Consider the following 21,781-nt stretch of genomic DNA (forward strand, 5'->3'; position numbering starts at 1 on the left):
GGCAAAACCATTTTTTTTTTAACGGACACAAAGTTGGACATACAGGACTAAATAAAAACGGTTTTTCTGCGAAGACCACAAAACGCTCACGGGCGCACACTGACTGCAGGGTTTCCGTCTCCTGTCAGCAGAAGACGGAACCCACAAAGCGGAGACCGGGCAATAGGTGAACCCGCCCTTAGCTGCTTTTGGTTCCTAGTATTTTTCTCAGCTTATGTGTGTCACCTTCTGTAACATATTACTGTTTATCATCCTGTATCTTTAAAACAGAAAAAAGTTGTATACTCCATTATTTTCTATGGGGCTGTGTCAAACTAAACTGCTAGGACATTGCAGTCAAACCTTCTGTGTGAATAAGCACTTATGGAGAGGAAACCTAGAAAACTCCATGTGCTGACAGGAGCTAAGTGGATGAAGTGAAGGAGCTCTCCCTACTTACATTGGATTTGTGCACTGTGACTAGTACATAGAAGCTCACAGCCCTCTCATGTAGTGGTCACTGAGTGTCAGGGCACAGTGTGGATGGAGGGGGAGACTGGCAGGAAAGCGGGCAGACAGTGGACGGGACTGGAGCTGGGCGGGGAGGAAGAGTAGGAGGGAAGAAGCTGCCGCCGCCGCTCAAGAGTAGGGAAGATGAGGAGAAGTAGTGTCACTAGTACACTGGAGGAAGCTGCGGAGGAGCGGGAAGCACGGAGCGGGGCTGTGATCACCCAGGAGGGGACTGAAGGAGCGCTGTGCCCGGCCGGCTCTGCCACCAGTGCTGTGTCCAGCTGCAGAGAGCCCGGGGCGGCATTAGGGATTGTGCCTACACGCAACCCGGGACCATCGTCCTATCCTTGCTTCTTCCTGACATCTTCGGCGACTTCCTGGGGAATGATGGAGCACACATATCCTTCCTACAGCGGCCGGAGCCCGGTGTGGGAGGAGATGGTGGGTACGAGGGCACGGGATGGTGGAGGAGTGGGGTCCGGCTGGAGGAACTTCAGGGGCCGGGGTAGGGAGGTGGGCAGCTAGTGCCAGGCTGTGGGGTACGGGGCACCTACTTGTATGAAGAGTGGCGGATGTGCCACTTCCTATGTGCCCCAGCTGTGGTACAATGGCAGGCATGGTGCTATGTAGTAGTGGTGATCATGCTGCACTATATGGGGTATACACTGTGTACTGTGTATTCACATGACTGGGCTGTATATATCCAAGGGAAATCTATTTTCAGGATCCTTCATAGACATGGGTCAACTGAGGGATTTGTAATAACGGCCTGTGAAATACCGAGTGCTGTTATGTAACGGAATAGTCACACGGGCAAGAAGAAGGAATGGTTGTGTGGATAGATCCATTATCTTATAAGGAGCCGTGTGCTGTCCATTAGGTCTAGGACACAGCCGTGAGAGCCTGTTGTGGGAATAAACTCTTACAGTATTGTTTATTGCTCATACTGGACTAGTACACTATATAGATTGTACTTTAGTTATATGGCTATTCCATATTGGTTACGTTACAAGTATTGTGCATGGGTTACACTGGACTGGTACAATATAGCTGTGTCTTGGCTACAGTGGACTGATAGATACAGTATGGCTGTTCATAGGATACGGCGGACTGGTACAGTATGGCTGTGCCCGGGTTACAGCGGACTGATAGATACAGTATGGCTATGCCTGGGTTACAGCGGACTGATAGATACAGTATGGCTGTGCCCAGGTTACAGCGGACTGATAGATACAGTATGGCTGTTCATGGGATACGGCGGATTGGTACTGTATGGCTGTGCCCGGGTTACGGCAAACTGATAGATACAGTATGGCTATGCCTGGGTTACAGCGGACTGATAGATACAGTATGGCTGTTCATGGGATACGGCGGATTGGTACTGTATGGCTGTGCCCGGGTTACGGCAAACTGATAGATACAGTATGGCTATGCCTGGGTTACAGCGGACTGATAGATACAGTATGGCTGTTCATGGGATACGGCGGACTGGTACAGTATGGCTGTGCCCGGGTTACAGCGGACTGATAGATACAGTATGGCTGTTCATGGGATACGGCGGATTGGTACAGTATGGCTGTGCCTGGGTTACAACGGACTGATATATACAGTATGGCTGTGCCTGGATTACAGTGAACTAGTACAGTATGGATGTGCCCGGGTTACAGCGGACTAGTACAGTATGGCTGTGCCCGGGTTACAGCGGACTGATAGATACAGTATGGCTGTGCCCGGGTTACAGCGGACTGGTACAGTATGGCTGTGCCGGGTTACAGCAAACTGATAGATACAGTATGGCTGTGCCTGGGTTACAGCGGACTAGTACAGTATGGCTGTGCCTGGATTACAGTGGACTGGTACAGTATGGCTGTGCCCGGGTTACAGCGGACTAGTTCAGTATGGCTGTGCCCTGGTTACAGTGGACTAGTACAGTATGGCTGTGCCTGGATTACAGTGGACTGGTACAGTATGGCTGTGCCCGGGTTACAGCGGACTAGTTCAGTATGGCTGTGCCCTGGTTACAGTGGACTAGTACAGTATGGCTGTGCCGGGTTACAGCAAACTGATAGATACAGTATGGCTGTGCCTGGGTTACAGCGGACTAGTACAGTATGGCTGTGCCTGGATTACAGTGGACTGGTACAGTATGGCTGTGCCCGGGTTACAGCGGACTAGTGCAGTATGGCTGTGCCCTGGTTACAGTGGACTAGTACAGTATGGCTGTGCCCGGGTTACAGCGGACTAGTACAGTATGGCTGTGCCCTGGTTACAGTGGACTAGTACAGTATGGCTGTGCCCTGGTTACAGTGGACTAGTACAGTATGGCTGTGCCCGGATTACAGTGGACTGGTACAGTATGGCTGTGCCCGGGTTACAGCGGACTGGTACAGTATGGCTGTGCCCGGGTTACAGCGGACTAGTACAGTATGGCTGTGCCTGGATTACAGTGGACTGGTACAGTATGGCTGTGCCCGGGTTACAGTGGACTGGTACAGTATGGCTGTGCCTGGGTTACAGCGGACTAGTACAGTATGGCTGTGCCTGGATTACAGTGGACTGGTACAGTATGGCTGTGCCTGGATTACAGTGGACTGGTACAGTATGGCTGTGCCCGGGTTACAGTGGACTGGTACAGTATGGCTGTGCCCGGGTTACAGTGGACTGGTACAGTATGGCTGTGCCCGGGTTACAGCGGACTAGTACAGTATGGCTATGCCTGGGTTACAGTGGACTAGTACAGTATGGCTGTGCCCTGGTTACAGTGGACTAGTACAGTATGGCTGTGCCCTGGTTACAGTGGACTAGTACAGTATGGCTGTGCCTGGGATACAGCGGACTAGTACAGTATGGCTGTGCCTGGGATACAGCGGACTAGTACAGTATGGAGTGCCCTGGTTACAGCGGACTAGTACAGTATGGCTGTGCCCGGGTTACAGTGGACTAGTACAGTATGGCTGTGCCCGGGTTACAGCGGACTAGTACAGTATGGAGTGTCCTGGTTACAGCGGACTAGTACAGTATGGCTGTGCCTGGGATACAGCGGACTAGTACAGTATGGCTGTGCCTGGGTTACAGCGGACTAGTACAGTATGGCTGTGCCCGGGTTACAGCGGACTAGTACAGTATGGCTGTGCCTGGGATACAGCGGACTAGTACAGTATGGAGTGCCCTGGTTACAGCGGACTAGTACAGTATGGCTGTGCCCGGGTTACAGCGGACTAGTACAGTATGGCTGTGCCTGGGTTACAGTGGACTAGTACAGTATGGAGTGCCCTGGTTACAGCGGACTAGTACAGTATGGCTGTGCCCGGGTTACAGCGGACTAGTACAGTATGGCTGTGCCTGGGTTACAGCGGACTAGTACAGTATGGCTATGCCTGGGTTACAGTGGACTAGTACAGTATGGCTGTGCCTGGGTTACAGTGGACTGGTACAGTATGGCTGTGCCCGGGTTACAGCGGACTAGTACAGTATGGCTGTGCCTGGGTTACAGCGGACTAGTACAGTATGGAGTGCCCTGGTTACAGCGGACTAGTACAGTATGGCTGTGCCCGGGTTACAGCGGACTAGTACAGTATGGCTGTGCCTGGGTTACAGTGGACTAGTACAGTATGGCTGTGCCTGGGTTACAGTGGACTGGTACAGTATGGCTGTGCCCGGGTTACAGCGGACTAGTACAGTATGGCTATGCCTGGGTTACAGTGGACTAGTACAGTATGGCTGTGCCTGGGTTACAGTGGACTGGTACAGTATGGCTGTGCCCGGGTTACAGCGGACTAGTACAGTATGGCTGTGCCTGGGTTACAGCGGACTAGTACAGTATGGAGTGCCCTGGTTACAGCGGACTAGTACAGTATGGCTGTGCCCGGGTTACAGCGGACTAGTACAGTATGGCTGTGCCTGGGTTACAGCGGACTAGTACAGTATGGCTATGCCTGGGTTACAGTGGACTGGTACAGTATGGCTGTGCCCGGGTTACAGCGGACTAGTACAGTATGGCTGTGCCTGGGTTACAGCGGACTAGTACAGTATGGAGTGCCCTGGTTACAGCGGACTAGTACAGTATGGCTGTGCCTGGGTTACAGTGGACTAGTACAGTATGGCTGTGCCCGGGTTACAGCGGACTAGTACAGTATGGCTGTGCCTGGGTTACAGCGGACTAGTACAGTATGGAGTGCCCTGGTTACAGCGGACTAGTACAGTATGGCTGTGCCCGGGTTACAGCGGACTAGTACAGTATGGCTGTGCCTGGGTTACAGGGGACTGGTACAGTATGGCTGTGCCCGGGTTACAGTTTTCAGGGTACATACTAACCACAGGTTATTTTGGGCTGATACAGTATAGATCACTTACAGAGTACACGGGTTCTTAACTGAATACCAATCTTTATGTAAGTATCACATATCACCCAGGTCCCTCAGGATGTTTAATGCTGTCAACACGGGTTTTCTTCTTTAAACTGGCTGTAGAAATACTGGAGAAACCTTCCAATATATATTTTTTGAAATGTCTTATTAATGGAGTCTGTGCACCTGCACCACCACTTATTTCCAGAAAAAAGGAAACCAATGGCTATAAAAAATCTGTATTATATAAACTGTATTATAGCCACATATCCTGTCCCAACCATGGGTCTAATGACCCCAACTTGCAGAATGATAGATCGCTATGTTGCTGTAACTTTGGCTCATTAGACCTGCAGCCAGGATAGGATTTGCTGCTGTAATAAGGTCCAATCCTCGGACATATTACAGCCCTGTGACTTCAGCAGAGGGATACAATAAGCATACAGACTAGTATACGATCTGCAGACACATCTGTATGGAGTGTCACATCTGTATGGTATGCTAACACATGTTTTAGGTGGATTTTTCTAATAATAAACCAAAAAGATTGGCAACCAGCAATTAAAAACTGGAAAAAAAATATGAAAATAAACTGGATTCATGTTAGAACTTAAGAATATGTTGCATATGAGGAGCTGCAACGTGTGTTATTACATTACATTACATATCCATATGTATTTGTTTTCATATGTTTTTCCACAAAGTGCAGTAAAATCACTGCAAAAAAAATCGATACACCCTAATGGAATTTATTGCTTTGAATGATCTTAGTTTTTGGAATTGTTTATTGAGAGACCACATTTAATGGCTAACAAAAAAATGCAGTTTTAGTTTTGTGGTGATGTTTATGTTGGATCTCATTGTCTGTTGGGTTCCACGGTTTTCAGAAGAGTAGCAAGGATTTTCTTCCTGTCAAGTCTGATGGAATTTTACACCTTGAGGGGAGTTCACACGGAGTAACGTGCCGTGTGATGTGGCACGTATACGGCGTGTGAGACTTTGAGCGCCATATACGCTCCCATTGATACGATCCCGGCTCCCATTGAAATCAAAGTCTACGCCGTATACGTGCCACATCACACGGCACGTTACTCCGTGTGAACTCCCCCTAAGGCCGGGGCCCCACGGTCCAGAAACGCTGCGGAAAAATCACTGCGTTATACAGTACATGCAAAGTGGAAGGGATTCATGCGAATCCCATGCCCAGTTTGCGGTTAAAACCGCAGTGCGGACACGCTGCGACTTTCAAAACCAGCACAATTTTAGAAATCGCAGCGTGTCCATTATATCTATGGAAACACCAGCGGCTTCCCCGTAGATATAATGGTAACAGAAAGTCTGCAGAGGAAAACTCCGTGAACTTTCTGTTCAAGGCGCTGCGGGAAGAACCGCGATGCGTTCACACCGCAGTTGTTCCTGCAGTGCTTTAGCGCTGCGTTTTCGGCCTGTGGGGCCTTAGTCTAAAAGAGCCTAAGGTTGGGGTAGGTACTGGACTTGGAGTAGTTGCAGTGCACCAGATTATTTACAACTCAGTGGGGTAGATTTACTAATCCAGCCTAAACCTAGATTATGCAAGTTTAGACTAAAAGCATGCTAGGTTCATCATAGCGGATGATCAATTTGGGGCATCTTTAAACTTTCTAGTTGGTTAGTCCAAGCCATCTTTTAGCTCACTTTGCATCAAAGTTTTGGCACATATTTTCACATCTTCAACCATGCCCATTTTCTGGTATGGCAAGCCACCTTATCAGTAGAGCTGGAACAAATCTAAAGCTAGGGGCATATGGATTACTTTTGCAGCAGGTAAGTCATGGCAGCACAAAGTATATTGAAATGTTTTGAACCTGCAGCATGTTAGTTATTGCTGCAGGTTCAGCAGTGGATTTCAATCTGTAAAATCTTCATTTTACGGTACCGGCAATGTGAACAGGATTGTATTTAATTTCATACATTGCAGAAAAAATGTGCAATAAATAAACTGTGTTTTCGAGAAAACGCATCATGTTCATTTTAGCTATGGAATCACAAGCGGTCTTTCCCTATATATTTTAATAGGAGAATAAAAAAAAATGCAATGAAAATGCTGCGATAATATATTTATTTTTTCAATTTTTACTTCATTTATTTCCTCAGTGTTTCTTAGCTACATTTCACAATGTGGGAGCACTAAGCTGATCACCCACTTGTCCGTGTCTATGCCAGATTTACCATCCTGTGCGCTATATTGGGAGATGGACTCCTGGCATTATAGTTATCTATGATAACTGCCTGTAGACCTGCCTAACCGCTACGTACTGTTCTATTATGTAGTGGAGAGTCCATCTCCGTACTCGAGTAGTGTAAAACCAGCCTATGGGTGTGCTCACAAGTGGCGTATACACGGTGGGTTAATCACTGACTGTTTAACCTGGGGCCATATGGGGACATCATGGGCTAACTTTGTGTTTTCTACAGTAGCAGCATAATAGATGAAATTTATCCACATCTGCTATGACTAAAACCCGCAGTGCAAAGTGACCTGTAGCATGTATACAGCATTTGAGTTGGAGCAAAAGCCACACGATTTACGGTATGGGACATTATGTCGCTGGGAGGCAGGGACTCCTTTCACGGCTGAAACTCTGCCATGTGAATTAGTAGGTGTGCGATGCTATTATACGTGATTTAATCTTGACCATGATAATTCCATCATGGTCAGGAAAATATAAGCACGGCTGTAATATGTGACAAAAGCTCCTAACAGGCTTTAATGCTGATGTGTTTGATGTGTTTGATATATGTGGATATATTGTTTTAGGTTTCAAGGTGAGTGATATGAAAATAGGGCAGAACGTCAGAGTAACCCTATAGATGCGTACATATTTATTTATTTTTATTTTCTAATTTTTTTTTTATTTCGGATTAAATTTGTTTTTTTTTCTCCAGTTATTAATTTTTTTCTTTTAAAATGCATTCCTAGGATATTAGGAGTTTATCTATTAATTTTGCTTGCAGATGTTGTCCTTGGCTGGATTTGACCCTAGGATTCCAGTGCTGCCAGTCATCAGTGCTATCCACTGAGATTGCTTGCTTATTTTCTTATGGAGTATTTTTGTAAAGTTCAATTCCTCATGGTTTTCTAGATCTCTGCTTGTTCTTTTTTTTTTTTGTTTGTTTGTTTACTTCCAGCGGATAAAAAGCAGTCCATGGTCATGTGATGTACACCTAGGTGCATGGTCACAGCGCAGGAATTAGACATCGGTCTTGTAACTAGCTGTGCACCTGCGTGTATCTAAGACTGATGTCTGATTACTGAGCTGTGACTACATTGAGCCATGACCATAGATAGACTGTATATCACATGAAACTGGACAACACCTGTAAGGGTTTTCCATTGAAAGTGACAGAAAGTAAAAGACAACACATTTCAGACTTCAGCCCCCTAGACAATTGCCCAAAGTGCCATTCCTGGCAAGCAATTAACTTTTGTCTGGAAAAATTGTTTCTAGCCAGGTAGATCTCTTGCGACAGCCATTGCAGGGTAAATGTAGTATTGCAATACGTCAAGGTAGTGCTATGGGTAAATTTCTGTTTTCGACTAAGGAGGTCTCATTTGCATATAACTTACCCAGAATTCTTAGCAGGGCAGCGGGAGCCGAGACCGTGACAGTCGTGGCAGGTGGGTTTTGACTCGAGAGTGACGCGGCTCACCTGCCGAAATCCGCTATACCGCCCCCCCCCCCCCCCCCCGTGTGAACTTACCCTAAAGGGGTTGTTGAACAAATGATCATTCTCATTTCTTGTACTTTCTGTATCAATTTCTCCCCCCCCCCCAGTGTCATTGCTAGCTGTCATTCTGATATATATATATATATATATATATATATATATATATATATGTATGTAACTTTTTTTGTTGTTTATAATTTCCAATGGATAAAAATCAGTCTGAGTGGCCATGTAACCATGTGATGTAGACACCCCAGGGTCATGTGATGTAGACACAGATGCACAGTTTGTTACCAGGCAGAGGTCTGATTGCTGTGCTGTGACTGTAATGAGCTGTACACATGTGTGTCCATCACATCTGACCATGGACTGTCCTTCACATCTGACCATGGACTGTCCTTCACATCTGACCATGGACTGTCCTTCACATCTGACCATGGACTGTCCATCACATCTGACCATGGACTGTCCTTCACATATGACCATGGACAGAATTTTATCCACTGCAAGGAAGCAGAATGACAGCAAGTAGAGCTATAGAAAAAGGTGAGGGATTGATACAGAAATTATATTGGAATATTGTATAACTCTTCATTATACAAACAATAACATTTGTCTGACCCTGGCCATTCCCCTTAGGCCTTGTATAGTATGTTGGATGTTGACAGTTTGTCTTCATTTCCAACAAACTGAGGCTGAGAAACATTTGTTTGCTCCTCTGCTTCCAGGCAGCATGCCGGTGGTGACATTATGAGCCCTCTGCTATTCATGGTATTATATTGACTTGTTATATCCTTGTGATGAACGCTGTGTTCCTTGGCTTTCGGAACTAGAACAGTTATCTTTGTACTTTCGATAGGGATGTAGAAGATCACTAACTCCAGGAGAATAAACTGAGTACATGTTAGGTACGGCTAAGCTTCAATTTTCTTCCTTTGATAAGATGTATACAAGCCTCAGCTCTGTGCTTACTGACGGGTCAGAGTGAAATCACAAGAGGGTCTCAGGACTGTGCGTCATGTGGTCTCTGTATTTGGCAGGACCAGAGAGCTGCAAAGGTAAAATCTTTAAAGGATGAAGCCCATGTTAATGCTCCACATCCTCTATCTTTACATCTATGGCATATAACCATTAGCTTAGTGTTCCCAATGTAGGATGAAATTACGCATCTACATTTTTTTGGAGCAGTTGTCAATGCAGCTTTTTTTGAGCCAAAGGTAGAAGTGGATTGAGAGGGAATGGGGATTACAAAGGGAGGTCTTGGAGTCAAACGGTGGAAAATAATGAAGGAATTGAGGAGAACTTCTCTCTGATTCATTTTCCAGTCCACTGGCTCTCCGAAGCAAAATCTATTGCCTCGAAAAACTCTGTGAAAACCGTGTGTCTGATTCTAGTTAATAGAAGTGTCAACTGTAGGTAACTGAATGCAGAGTGTAGGGCAATTGGTTTTCCACTTTTTCTGATTTTGTACAAAGATTTTCTCCAACAATTCTTCTAAAATGACTTGAGATAAACTATATTGCAGAGAAATTATTTACACGTTAGAGGAGATATAGAACCCCTAAACTAAACCCCATGTGACCGCCCCAGGGAAACTAATAATCTGGTGACATCTTCCTGTCTGCTAGTAGTGGGCGGAATAGGTTAGCTAGGGTGACAGGGGAGGGGCAGGATCGGTAGGCTAGAGAGACATGGGAGGGGCTAGTAATGGGCGAGATCGCTAGGCTAGTGAGACAGAGGGGGAGTGTAACAGAGTGAGAAAGGAGGGAGGGGGTTGAGTGAGAGGGAACTAGTGTAGAACCTACTCAGGAAGCTACACAGCAGGAAGCTAACACCATGTAAACAAACGCAGAGGATAATAGCAGCTGCCAGAGACAACCTGAAATCACTCCAAACACACGAACCCCCAACCATGGCAATACCAAATGTTTTTCTTCGGTTATGGTAATAAAGCCCATTTGTATCTTGTATCATTGCTAAAGGTATATAGGTGTACTTATTAACCCATTACTAGCACTAACAGACCTTTCTTTTAAAAAAAAAAAAAAAAAAAAAAGCAAAAATAAAATAGATTTTCTGCCTGGAAAACCCCTTTAACTTTAGGCAAAACAATAAGAAACAAAATCCTGCTCATCTATGCAATTAACTAAACAGTAATTAAAGGGGTTGTCCCACGTCGCATACTTACTGATCTTCGTTTCTGTGAATTCTTCTGTCTTCCGGCTTTGTCTCGTCATTGGTGGGCGGGGTCACATATGCAAAGCCAAGCGGCGAGATGCCGCCGGCCCTGCGTGCGCGCTCATAGACCGTCTAGCCTTGTGAAGGCTAGACTGGTGTATGAGCGCGCAAGCTTGGCTTTGCATATGTGACCCCGAGCGGAATAACAACATCGCTTCTGCCGCTGCTGGCTTCATGCAGGGCAGAAGCATAGCGATGTTGCTGGCTCACCTGTGCCGGCGTAGTCCCCAGCATCCGCCTCTCTATTACAGCGGATGCTGGGGAGTGTTAGACGCTGGCACAGGTGAATCCAGCAACGTCGCTATGCTTCTGCCCTGCATGAAGCAAGCAGAAGCTTTTTCTTGTACAAACTGCATTAAATAAAGGTGTTGGCTGCACAAATGAATCAAATTGTAAAAAAGCAAACAAAGAGTAGTCTAGTGTGTCAGCGTACCGCTCTGATGGTTCTCATATTTGCATTTTACAGTATGATATATTCTTGGAAAGTGAATATATAAAGAGCCCGTGGATCATATTCTGACAATAAAAATAATCTGTAGAATAAAATACATGTTTTCTGTAAAGCAATATGCATACAGATATTTCTGTTAAAGGAGTATCATAATTATAAATGAACTTTACCTATGTTATTTTTTATATGATGCGGTCATATCTCAGGATTATGACTGTACTGTATGAATACATCCTACAAGTTCACCAGTAATAAACTATGGTGGTCAATCCCCTGACAGTACACCAGAGGTTCTAGACTCATCTGAGTATCCATGCATGTGCCCTGTTCACATCACTTCTGTTCTCCGTTTTCAACCATTGGTATTGGTACTTACACCATGGCAGTAGGAGAAGCCAAAGCACACTTTATTGGTTACATAGCACAGGCCTGGGCAGGTGTAGGTTGTAGGTAGAGGTTTGGACGCCACATTCTTTCTACTCCTCTTCCTTGTAGTCTTGGCTGCTGTCTGGCTTTATGTATTTGTTTAATTTTTAGTGTTGCGCAGTTGCCTGCGGCAAGCATTAGCCAGCCAGTAAAATAACGGAACAATATTATGCTGTGCTCTATTGCTAGGTGTTTCATTTGCATTGAGGTTAGACTTGTACAAGCCTGTTTTGGTGGAAGGTTTTCTTTCCAAGTCTTAGACACAATGGAGCTGCACTACAGTGTCTTGACTTGTTGAGCTTTTTAATGATGTCTAATCTTCAATGTTGTGAAATTCTTTGCTAAATCCAGTGTGAATGAGCCAATGTGTAAGTGCTCAAACACTGGGGCCTTTATTACTCAAATGCCATAATTTGTGTTTGAGCTATGTGTAAAAAGTATACTTCCTGTAGAGTTCTTGGATTATGATGAGAGACATTGCTGAAAGGGGTCTGTCCACAAATTTAACTTAAGCCTTATCCATAGGATATGGCCCCCATCAACCATGAGAATAGGACAGTCACATCATTCAATAGGGAGAACTGCTGCTTTATTCATTTTTCATACTTTGCTCCCAGCCACATGCGTTTACCTTTATTTGCCATAATGCTCCTGTAGTGGTAAATGCATGCAACTGGTTGCAAAGTGATGTAATACCTGTAGGATGGTGACACACTATGTCCCCAGATGCTTCATCCAGTCCACGGCCCCCAGTTCATTCACTTTTCTGTAAGTGAAACGTGGATTAATTTCGGCCACATTTAATTCCTGGTGGTGCGGTAACGGCAAAACCACAGCCAGTAATGAATGGGTGTCACACATACCCCAAAGTGACAGCACTAGTGCCTGGGTACTGGATTTGGCTATAGTCGCATTGGGGTACATAGTGTGTTACCACCCAAAAAGAAACACTCTAAGGGAACCTGCACACGGAGTTATGCTCCACTCATTTTGAACATAAAATTCGTTCAGAATGAGCGCGTAAAAACCATCTCCCGTTGATTTCTATGGGTGACAGCATACGTGCGTATCACATTGAAAGCAATAGGGAAAAAAGCTTCCCATTGATTTCAATGGGGAGTGCTCGTATGCTGGCACCCATAGAAATCAATGGGATCTGTTTTTTACGCGTTCATTCTGACTGAGTTTTACGTTCAGAATGAGTGGAGCGTTTACTCCGTGCGAAGGCTCCCTAACGGAAAGTGCTATACAAAAAAGTCGTGCTTGTCAAACCTGCTAATTCGGATTAATGATGCTAATTTTAGATGGACCTGTCCTTGTTAGTGAAACAGTTTTTGCTGCAGCGCTATTCACAGAAAGTCTGCAGAGGTTTCCGCTGTCCTTTACATAAGTAAAATTGACATGCTGCGATTTTTCAAGACTGCAACATGTCCGCTGCACGTCTTTTTTTTCGCAATGTGTGCATGGGGTTCGTTAGATTTTGAAGACTGTAAAACGCTGAGGCGATTACGCCATGTGGGGCCCCGGCTTTAACTTGCTTTTTGGGCAACAATGTAGTTTCTGTTTTTTTTAATGTACATCTATATCATTAGTATTACATAATGTTCTTATTACATCAGTTGAGAAGTCCATCATTTCCACTGCATGCTGGCTTGTATCAATTGTGTACAGCAATGTAGCTCTGACTTTCATCGTTCTATTAAACTTGTTGCTACTTGCTGACAAGAACTGTCATTCTGAAGTATTATGTTATACTTCATGTGTATACTGTGTAAATATACGTCTGTGTATATAGCAATTCCTCCTTGTCGCAGTGGCGTATGCTAATTAATACTGTACAAGGTGATCTTTACTGTTATGATAGTAAACCCCTGTTGTGTCAACATTTTCGGTCTTCATAATGCCCTGATCCTGTGTAGCACAAACATCTGTTACTGATCCATCTGTATCTTGTGCCTACTGTATACATAGTTTGCGATGACTGCAGTCATCTTTTTGCCCACACCCTTAAAAATATTTAAGTAATCCACACAGATGTTTATGGGATGAATACAGTTTTTCATGGGACCCTTCTTATCAGGTTTATGTGCCCTCACCCACTGGGTGCATGATAACAGAAAGCTGTGCATATTATGGATACACTGGACTCGCTTCAATGAAGAAAGGGGTTTTTAAGGTGTTAGTCACACTAAAATTGCAAAAACCCTCCTGAAAGTGTCACTTTTTTTTATTATTGCAGATTTTGAATTTATGACTAAAGTAAATATTATTGACACATAACGCCAGAGCCTTATGTGCATTTTAACCCTTTAGCGTTAAACCAGTAATATTTTATCCCTCTCTGCATTCCTATATTCAGTATAAGGAAAATGTTTGTTTTTGTACTGTGTTAGCCAGTGGGTAGAAAATATAAAAAACAAAAAACTTGAGAGTCTTCAGTAGTTGATACCTTTTTTAATGCCTAACTCATAATGATGGCAGATTACAACGTTTTGAAGCTCTCGGTTTCTTTCTCAAGTAAATTTATAAATTTCTGAAGGCTGCATATTTATGTACAAAAGGACACTGGGAATAGAATTTTAGGAGGGAGGGGGGAAGGGGGAAAGAAGGTTATTGGTACATACAAGTAAACAATTCCACAGTTCCCAGGTTCTTATCAGTTCACAGAGTGTCTTTATAGCTGTCTCAGTTCAGTGATTTCTGTAGGATGCCATGAACACGTGACAGATTCATCCTTTCCTCCAGTATTTGTAGCAGGGTCATTAGCTTGTACTCATAAATCCTCCTCTCTTTCCTTGATTTAAAATTCTCTCTTAAAACCAAAATTTTCATGTCATTGGTGATATTATCAACTACTGAAGACTCTCAAGTTTTGTTTTTTTTTTATTTCCTTCCTATATTCAGAACTTTTTACATTTTATTTCAATATAATTTTACAAGATCTTTTATTTTGTGGGTCCCTAAGATTTTTAAATCAGTATTTATTACTTTTAGAGAAGTGAAATGATCAAAAAAGATCAAATCTGGCATCTGAATTTTAGAAAAAATGCACTTGAGCTTCTGCATGAAATCTGAGGTAACTGTATAAGGGCTAGTTCACACGTGAGTATCAGGGGAGGTTTTTGACAGCGGATTTCGCGTCCAAAACCTCCCCTTATAATGGTGGTCTATGGAGACCGCCGGGCTTCGGTTCTCCGCTAGCGGCGAGCTGCTGCTAGCGGAGAAAAGAAAGGACATGTCCTTTCTTCAGGCGGAAGCCGCGCGGGACAGCGATGGTCACGGTGGGCGGGTTTTGACAAGAGAGAGACGCGGCTCGCCGCGTCTCTCTCTGTGTCAAAACCCGCGCGGGCAGTTCACGTGTGAACTAGCCCTAATAGAGGTGATATGTATATGAATTGGAGCACAGTTAGGGGCCATTCACACTATCATTGTTATCATCTGTCAGAAAATGTTAACAAGGGACACTAAGGGTCCATTCACACAGAGTTTGTTGGCGCTGATTTTGACGCTGAATCCGCATCAGAATACATGTGGAAAAAAGCCTCCCATTGACTTCAAAATCAGCACCAAAAAACTCTGTATGAATGGACCCTAAGGATAAGTGCATACGGAAATATTCACGCTGATTTTGACGCTGAACCACTAGCAGAAAAAGGAACCCATTGAAGTCAATAGGAGGATTTTTTTAATGTGGATTTTCAGCACCAAAAAAACTGTGTGAATGGACCCTTAGTGTCTCTTTTCACGTAGGCCTGGATCACATCTGCGTTCGGTATTCCATTCGGGGAGTCCACTTGAGGATCCTCCAAAAGGAAACCTATATGCATTATGCTTCGTTCACACTTGTGACTGGTGTGTGTATTCTGTCGGGTTTCCGTCTTCAACCCTGGCGAAACTGGCCAGGGGACAGAAACCCAGTGGACATGCAGGACTTTGTGTCCAGCTGAAAAAAAAACCTGGTTTCCCCACGGACTGGCTGCAGGTAGACACCGGTGGTCACCTTTACAAACCCATTCAATATTGAAACATATATGGGTGTATTTGTCTTTTCAGTGGTTACATTGTTTTTATGGAGGGCAGAGGAGGAGGATGAGACTCTTGTTCTTGACTTCACTGCTGTTGCTCAAATTCTGGGTCACATGACAGACTCCATTCTACTGAATGGATCTTTGGCCTGAATCACAGGGAAGTTTGTGATATCAGACTCTGAGTGCTTGCAATGAAGACTAAGGAACCAGTGTTCCAGCCCTCTAAAAATAATAAATGGAGATCTGGAAGATCAGAGTGTACCTTAATAATAAAGCAAATGCACTGGATAACCCCTTTTAGTGTACAGATGGATCCTGTCACAAGCTTAACGTCAATGGAAATGATCACATGCTACCAATGTGGGTTTTCCTTGACGGAAGCCCTCCATCAACACCAATTAAAAACAAGCACTTGTCTCTTTGCAAAAGGAAGTAAATAATTTTGTTGTGCATTGCAAAGGAACAGGAAATACTGTGTGCCTACATCAGAACAAAGCAATGCTTTTTACAAACTGCTCCATCTGTAGACTTGATAAACTATGAAAGAAAACCATAAAGAAACCTAGGTGAGCAATGACTGCAAACATGAGATGCACAGACATTATCTTTTCGTTTTTATGGGTGACTGCAATTATTCATTGCACTGTTTTTCTTTTTTTTTTTTTCTTCTTTGTTTTCCCTGTGGTATTCTATACCAGGCTTTACTATTTGGTCCTATGACCAAGTGGCTTTTGAGAGGAATTTATCAAGCCCTGCACTCCACAAGTCTGGGAACAAAAATGTTACAAAAATAGGGTTGTCCTCTTTATTTTTGCAAAAATTTTGAGACTTTTGCATGTATATACCAACCACTTCAGTTTGAAGATGGGTGAAATCGAAAAAAGGGAGATGCATCTGGGGACAGAAGTGTAAGGTAGGGTTCACACTACTGTTGGTGTCTGCTCAGAAGGTGTTTGTTTAAATTAAAAAAAAAAAAAAAAAGACTCCTATCATAATGGACACAAAAGGAAGTATATGTCCATTGCCATAGACCTCAATGTTAAAAAAAATAAAATAACTGACAGTTGCTGTCCGTTTTTTTTCAGACGGACAGAAAAGTCCTGCATGTAGGATTTTTTGTCTGCTTGAAAAAACGTACATGGTGGTAAACGGACACTAAAGGACACAAGATAAAATCCCATTGAAATGAATGGATATTGTAATCGGACCAGCTAGTGTCTATTGCTAAAACCTTGTACGGACAATAGCCACAGACACTGCTGAGCAGACACCAACAATAGTGTGAACGCCCCCTAAGGGTGAATTCACACTGAGTAAACGCTAGCTTATTTTGTAGAGTAAAATTACACTTGTAAATTTTGCTATCCCATTGACTTCAATGACATTTTACAGGCGTATTTTTACAGGCGTATTTTTTACAGGCGTATTTTTTACAGGCGTATTTTTACACTTGTAAAAAAATATCATTGAAGTCAATGAGATAGCAAAATTTACAAGTGTAATTTTACTCTACAAAATAAGCTAGCGTTTACTCAGTGTGAATGCACCCTAAGGGAGCATTCACACTAAGTATACGCTGAGCTGATTCTAAACGTAAAACACGTTCAGAATCAGCGCGTACAAAGCAGATCCCATTCATTTCAATGGGAGCCGGCATACGAGCGCTCCCCATAGAAATGAATGGGCTGCTTTTTCCCTATTCCTTTCAATGTGATACGCGCGTATTACATTGAAACCAATAGGGAAAAAAACAGCCCATTCCTTTCTATGGGGAGCGCACGTATGCCGGCTCCCATTGAAATGAATGGGATCTGCTTTGTACGCGCTGATTCTGAACGTGTTTTATGTTCAGAAAGAGCTTAGCGTATACTCAGTGTGAATGCACCCTAAGTCGTATAAAACAACTTGAGGCCGGGTCTCCACATGGTGTAAACCCTGAAACTCCACAGTTTGCCTGTGGCAGAAATGCCATGGGGAAAAAAAAAATGCGGCACGTTACAGTCACAACAAAGTGCATTAAAATACGTTCTGCGGACATGCAGCAGTTTTCAGAACAGTTGCAGTTTTGGAAATTACAGCATGTGAGCTATACCTACTGAAACGCTGGCCGTTTCCCTATAGGTGTGATTGAAGCAGAAAGTCCGCAAAGGAAAACATATACAGTCCTATGAAAAAGTTTGGGCACCCCTATTAATCTTAATCATTTTTAGTTCTAAATATTTTGATGTTTGCAGCAGCCATTTCAGTTTGATATATCTAATAACTGATGGACACAGTAATATTTCAGGATTGAAATGAGGTTTATTGTACTAACAGAAAATGTGCAATATGCATTAAACCAAAATTTGACTGGTGCAAAAGTATGGGCACCCTTATCATTTTATTGATTTGAATACTCCTAACTACTTTTTACTGACTTACTGAAGCACAAAATTGGTTTTGTAACCTCACTGAGCTTTGAATTTCATAGCCAGGTGTATCCAATCATGAGAAAAGGTATTTAAGGTGGCCAATTGCAAGTTGATCTCCTATTTGAATCTCCTCTGAAGAGTGGCATCATGGGCTACTCAAAACAACTCTCAAATGATCTGAAAACAAAGATTGTTCAACATAGTTGTTCAGGGGAAGGATACAAAAAGTTGTCTCAGAGATTTAACTTGTCAGTTTCCACTGTGAGGAACATAGTAAGGAAATGGAAGACCACAGGGACAGTTCTTGTTAAGCCCAGAAGTGGCAGGCCAAGAAAAATATCAGAAAGGCAGAGAAGAAGAATGGTGAGAACAGTCAAGGACAATCCACAGACCACCTCCAAAGAGCTGCAGCATCATCTTGCTGCAGATGGTGTCACTGTGCATCAGTCAAAAATACAGCGCACTTTGCACAAGGAGAAGCTGTATGGGAGAGTGATGAGAAAGAAGCCGTTTCTGCACGTACGCCACAAACAGAGTCGCCTGAGGTATGCAGAAGCACATTTGGACAAGCCAGCTTCATTTTGGAAGAAGTTCCTGTGGACTGATGAAACAAAGATTGAGTTGTTTGGTCATACAAAAAGGCGTTATGCATGGCGTCCAAAAAAAACAGCATAAGGGTGCATGCACACTACGTAACGCCGGGCGTGTATGAGAGCCGTACACGCCGGCGTTACAGCAGGGCTGCCGAACACTTCCCATTCACTTCAATGGGAGCGCTCGTAAACGCCGCTGTTACGAGCGCTCCCATTGAAGTGAATGGGAAGTGTTCGGCAGTCTGCCGTAATGCCGGCGTGTACGGCTCTCATACACGCCCGGCGTTACGTAGTGTGCATGCACCCTTACAAGAAAAACACATGCTACCCACTGTAAAATTTGGTGGAGGTTCCATCATGCTTTGGGGCTGTGTGGCCAATGCCGGCATCGGGAATCTTGTTAAAGTTGAGGGTCGCATGGATTCCACTCAGTATCAGCAGATTCTTCAGAATAATGTTCAAGAATCAGTGACGAAGTTGAAGTTACCCCGGGGATGGATATTTCAGCAAGACAATGATCCAAAACACTGCTCCAAATCAACTCAGGCATTCATGCAGAGGAACAATTACAATGTTCTGGAATGGCCATCCCAGTCCCCAGACCTGAATATCATTGAACATCTGTGGGATGATTTGAAGCGGGCTGTCCATGGTCGGCCACCATCAAACTTAACTGAACTTGAATTGTTTTGTAAAGAGGAATGGTCCAAATTACCTTCATCCAGGAACTGATTAAAAGCTACAGGAGGCGACTAGAGGCTGTTATCTTTGCAAAAGGAGGATCTACTAAATATTAATGTCACTTTTCTGTTGAGGTGCCCATACTTTTGCACCAGTCAAATTTTGGTTTAATGCATATTGCACATTTTCTGTTAGTACAATAAACCTCATTTCAATCCTGAAATATTACTGTGTCCATCAATTATTAGATATATCAAACTGAAATGGCTGTTGCAAACACCAAAATATTTAGAACAAAAAATGATTAAGATTAATAGGGGTGCCCAAACTTTTTCATAGGACTGTATTTTAAATTTCCGCTGGCCTCCACAGGAGTTGGCTCAATTCTTAGATAACCTGAACTCCTAAAATAAAAGATAAAAATCCACTGTAAAGATAAGTTTGGTAAGAATGTGCATGCAGGCAACCATATGGTGGCAGCACCGAGATCAGTTTCTTTCTTTGGTCATCTTACTTTCCTTTTTGGTTTGCTGTGTTACAAAGCAAGACTAATTTGTGAATTTATTCTCAAATATTATATCTAAAAAAATACTCCTTAAGTATTATACACACAAATCCTTATTAAAGGAGTTGGTCACGTTCGGATCAATATTGAGAGAGAAGTCTTATTGTTTGTATAATAGCAAGCAGAGATCTAGAAAACTATGAGGATCTGATACAGAAAGTACTCCATTTGGGGTTTCTGTTTCTGAATCCGCTTGAAAAATTTCTTTTCTTTCTGCATTTTTCAGGTGGAAACCCAGTGGACCTCATTTTAGTCCATTGGGTCTGTGTGCGCAGGTAACTGCTTTTTAAGCGGATTAGGTTTCTGTTCTAATGGTCCCCAAGTGGACCCAAAGAACAGAAACCCAAAAGCAAGTGTAAACCTACCGTTGTCTGTTTTTCAGAAGATGGACAGCGTATGGCTCTCTACTGTGGTGTTTTGCTTTGTGTTAATAATGTTGTATGCTTGGTCGATCTGTTTTTCACTTCGGCAAAATAAATATAGGTGGAGTTTTGTCTGTATGTGGGCCATGATGTCAAAATACTGCCGTAGAGTACTCTATCTCTTCTCGGGGATGTGGGGATGTCTACATGCAGTATGTGTAGAATTTGTATGGACATGCTAATAGGATTCTCATAAAAGCACAGGATCGTGTATGCAAATAGGAAGGGGGGATTATAAAGTTCAGCTCTGCAAAATTGTCGTAGTGTCATTCCAGTGTGGGGGGAGGGGGAGTGGCATACAAGTATTAGTAACTAGAGATGAGCGAACACTGTTCGGATCAGCCGATCCAAACAGCACGCACCCATAGAAATGAATGGAAACACCTGTGATGCCGGCCGGCCGCCGGCAAAGTCAGCATCACAGGTGCTTCCATTCATTTCTATGGGAGCGTGCTGTTCGGATCGGCTGATCCGAACAGTGTTCGCTCATCTCTATTAGTAACATTTCAGGATAGAAGCTCTAGATCAGAGGTGCCAATACGTCGATCGCGATCTACCGATCGATCGCAATGGACGTATGGGTCGATCGCGGGATGCAGCCAGGGATCCCCGGTGTGTGCATGTTCACAGTGCAAGCTGAGAGTCGACTCTCAGCCTGCGCTGTGAATAAGCACTGCGAACACTTGCAGGCCGCTCTTAGGGATGGAGGGAGCCGGGGTGCTGCTTGTTCACAGCGCAGGCTGAGAGTCATCTACGGACACTGGCAGGCGGGGCTGCCGCAGCCCCAGCCTGCCAGTGTCGAGAGATAACTCTCAGCCTGCGCTGTGAAGAAGCAAACAGCGGGGATCCCTGGGCGGCCACAGAACGCTGCTGTCTCCTGCTCTCACGATCCGCACGGCCCCGCCAACAAGAAGTGGGTTGTAGATCTTAGGGCTTGGTCATATTATGAAGTAGCTCACATGCTGACAAAGTGTGAGCACCCCTGCTCTAGATGGTTTAAGAGGAAGATGCTTGTATCCCGGTATCAGTATGCCTGATAACGGAACATCTGTCTTCAGTGTGAAGATGGTTAGAGCCCACACAAAAAACATAGAAGTCTATGGAGAAACTGAGGAGGAGCCCTGTAATGGAAAATCAAGCTCACCCAAGCTGCTACAGGAAACTAGTCCTAAGATCTCTAGCACTCTATAGTATGGATGGGTGATTATGATCTGAATAAAAGTTGCAATTAATCAGCCATTTTACCTTTATTCTGATTAATGGCCCCGAGTATAAGTAGTGCGCATTGAGCAAATGTTAAGAGTGAGAAAGTGTTAACTCTCCTTTCCTGTTCATCGGCGCTGCTCCAGACACCAGAGTATAACAGCAGCAATGGTTCACACGTAAATACAGTAATAAACTATAATGACCAATAATCATGTCT

At 43.9% G+C, this 21,781-nt stretch overlaps 1 protein-coding gene across 3 annotated transcripts in view; it reads left to right on the top strand.

Annotated features, from left to right (window-relative positions):
* The first annotated feature begins 590 nt into the window (after window positions 1-590).
* The window catches only part of DGKH (diacylglycerol kinase eta), a 171,687-nt gene continuing 150,496 nt past the window's right edge, over window positions 591-21,781 (top strand). For all 3 annotated transcript variants that reach the window (XM_075265451.1, XM_075265453.1, XM_075265452.1), the window contains exon 1: window positions 591-930. In XM_075265451.1, the coding sequence (XP_075121552.1) occupies window positions 634-930 (297 nt within the window). In that variant the 5' untranslated portion in view covers window positions 591-633. The remainder of the gene's footprint in view (window positions 931-21,781) is intronic.

The sequence above is a fragment of the Leptodactylus fuscus genome, chromosome 2 (assembly GCF_031893055.1).
Source record: "Leptodactylus fuscus isolate aLepFus1 chromosome 2, aLepFus1.hap2, whole genome shotgun sequence".
Classification (NCBI taxonomy): domain Eukaryota; kingdom Metazoa; phylum Chordata; class Amphibia; order Anura; family Leptodactylidae; genus Leptodactylus; species Leptodactylus fuscus.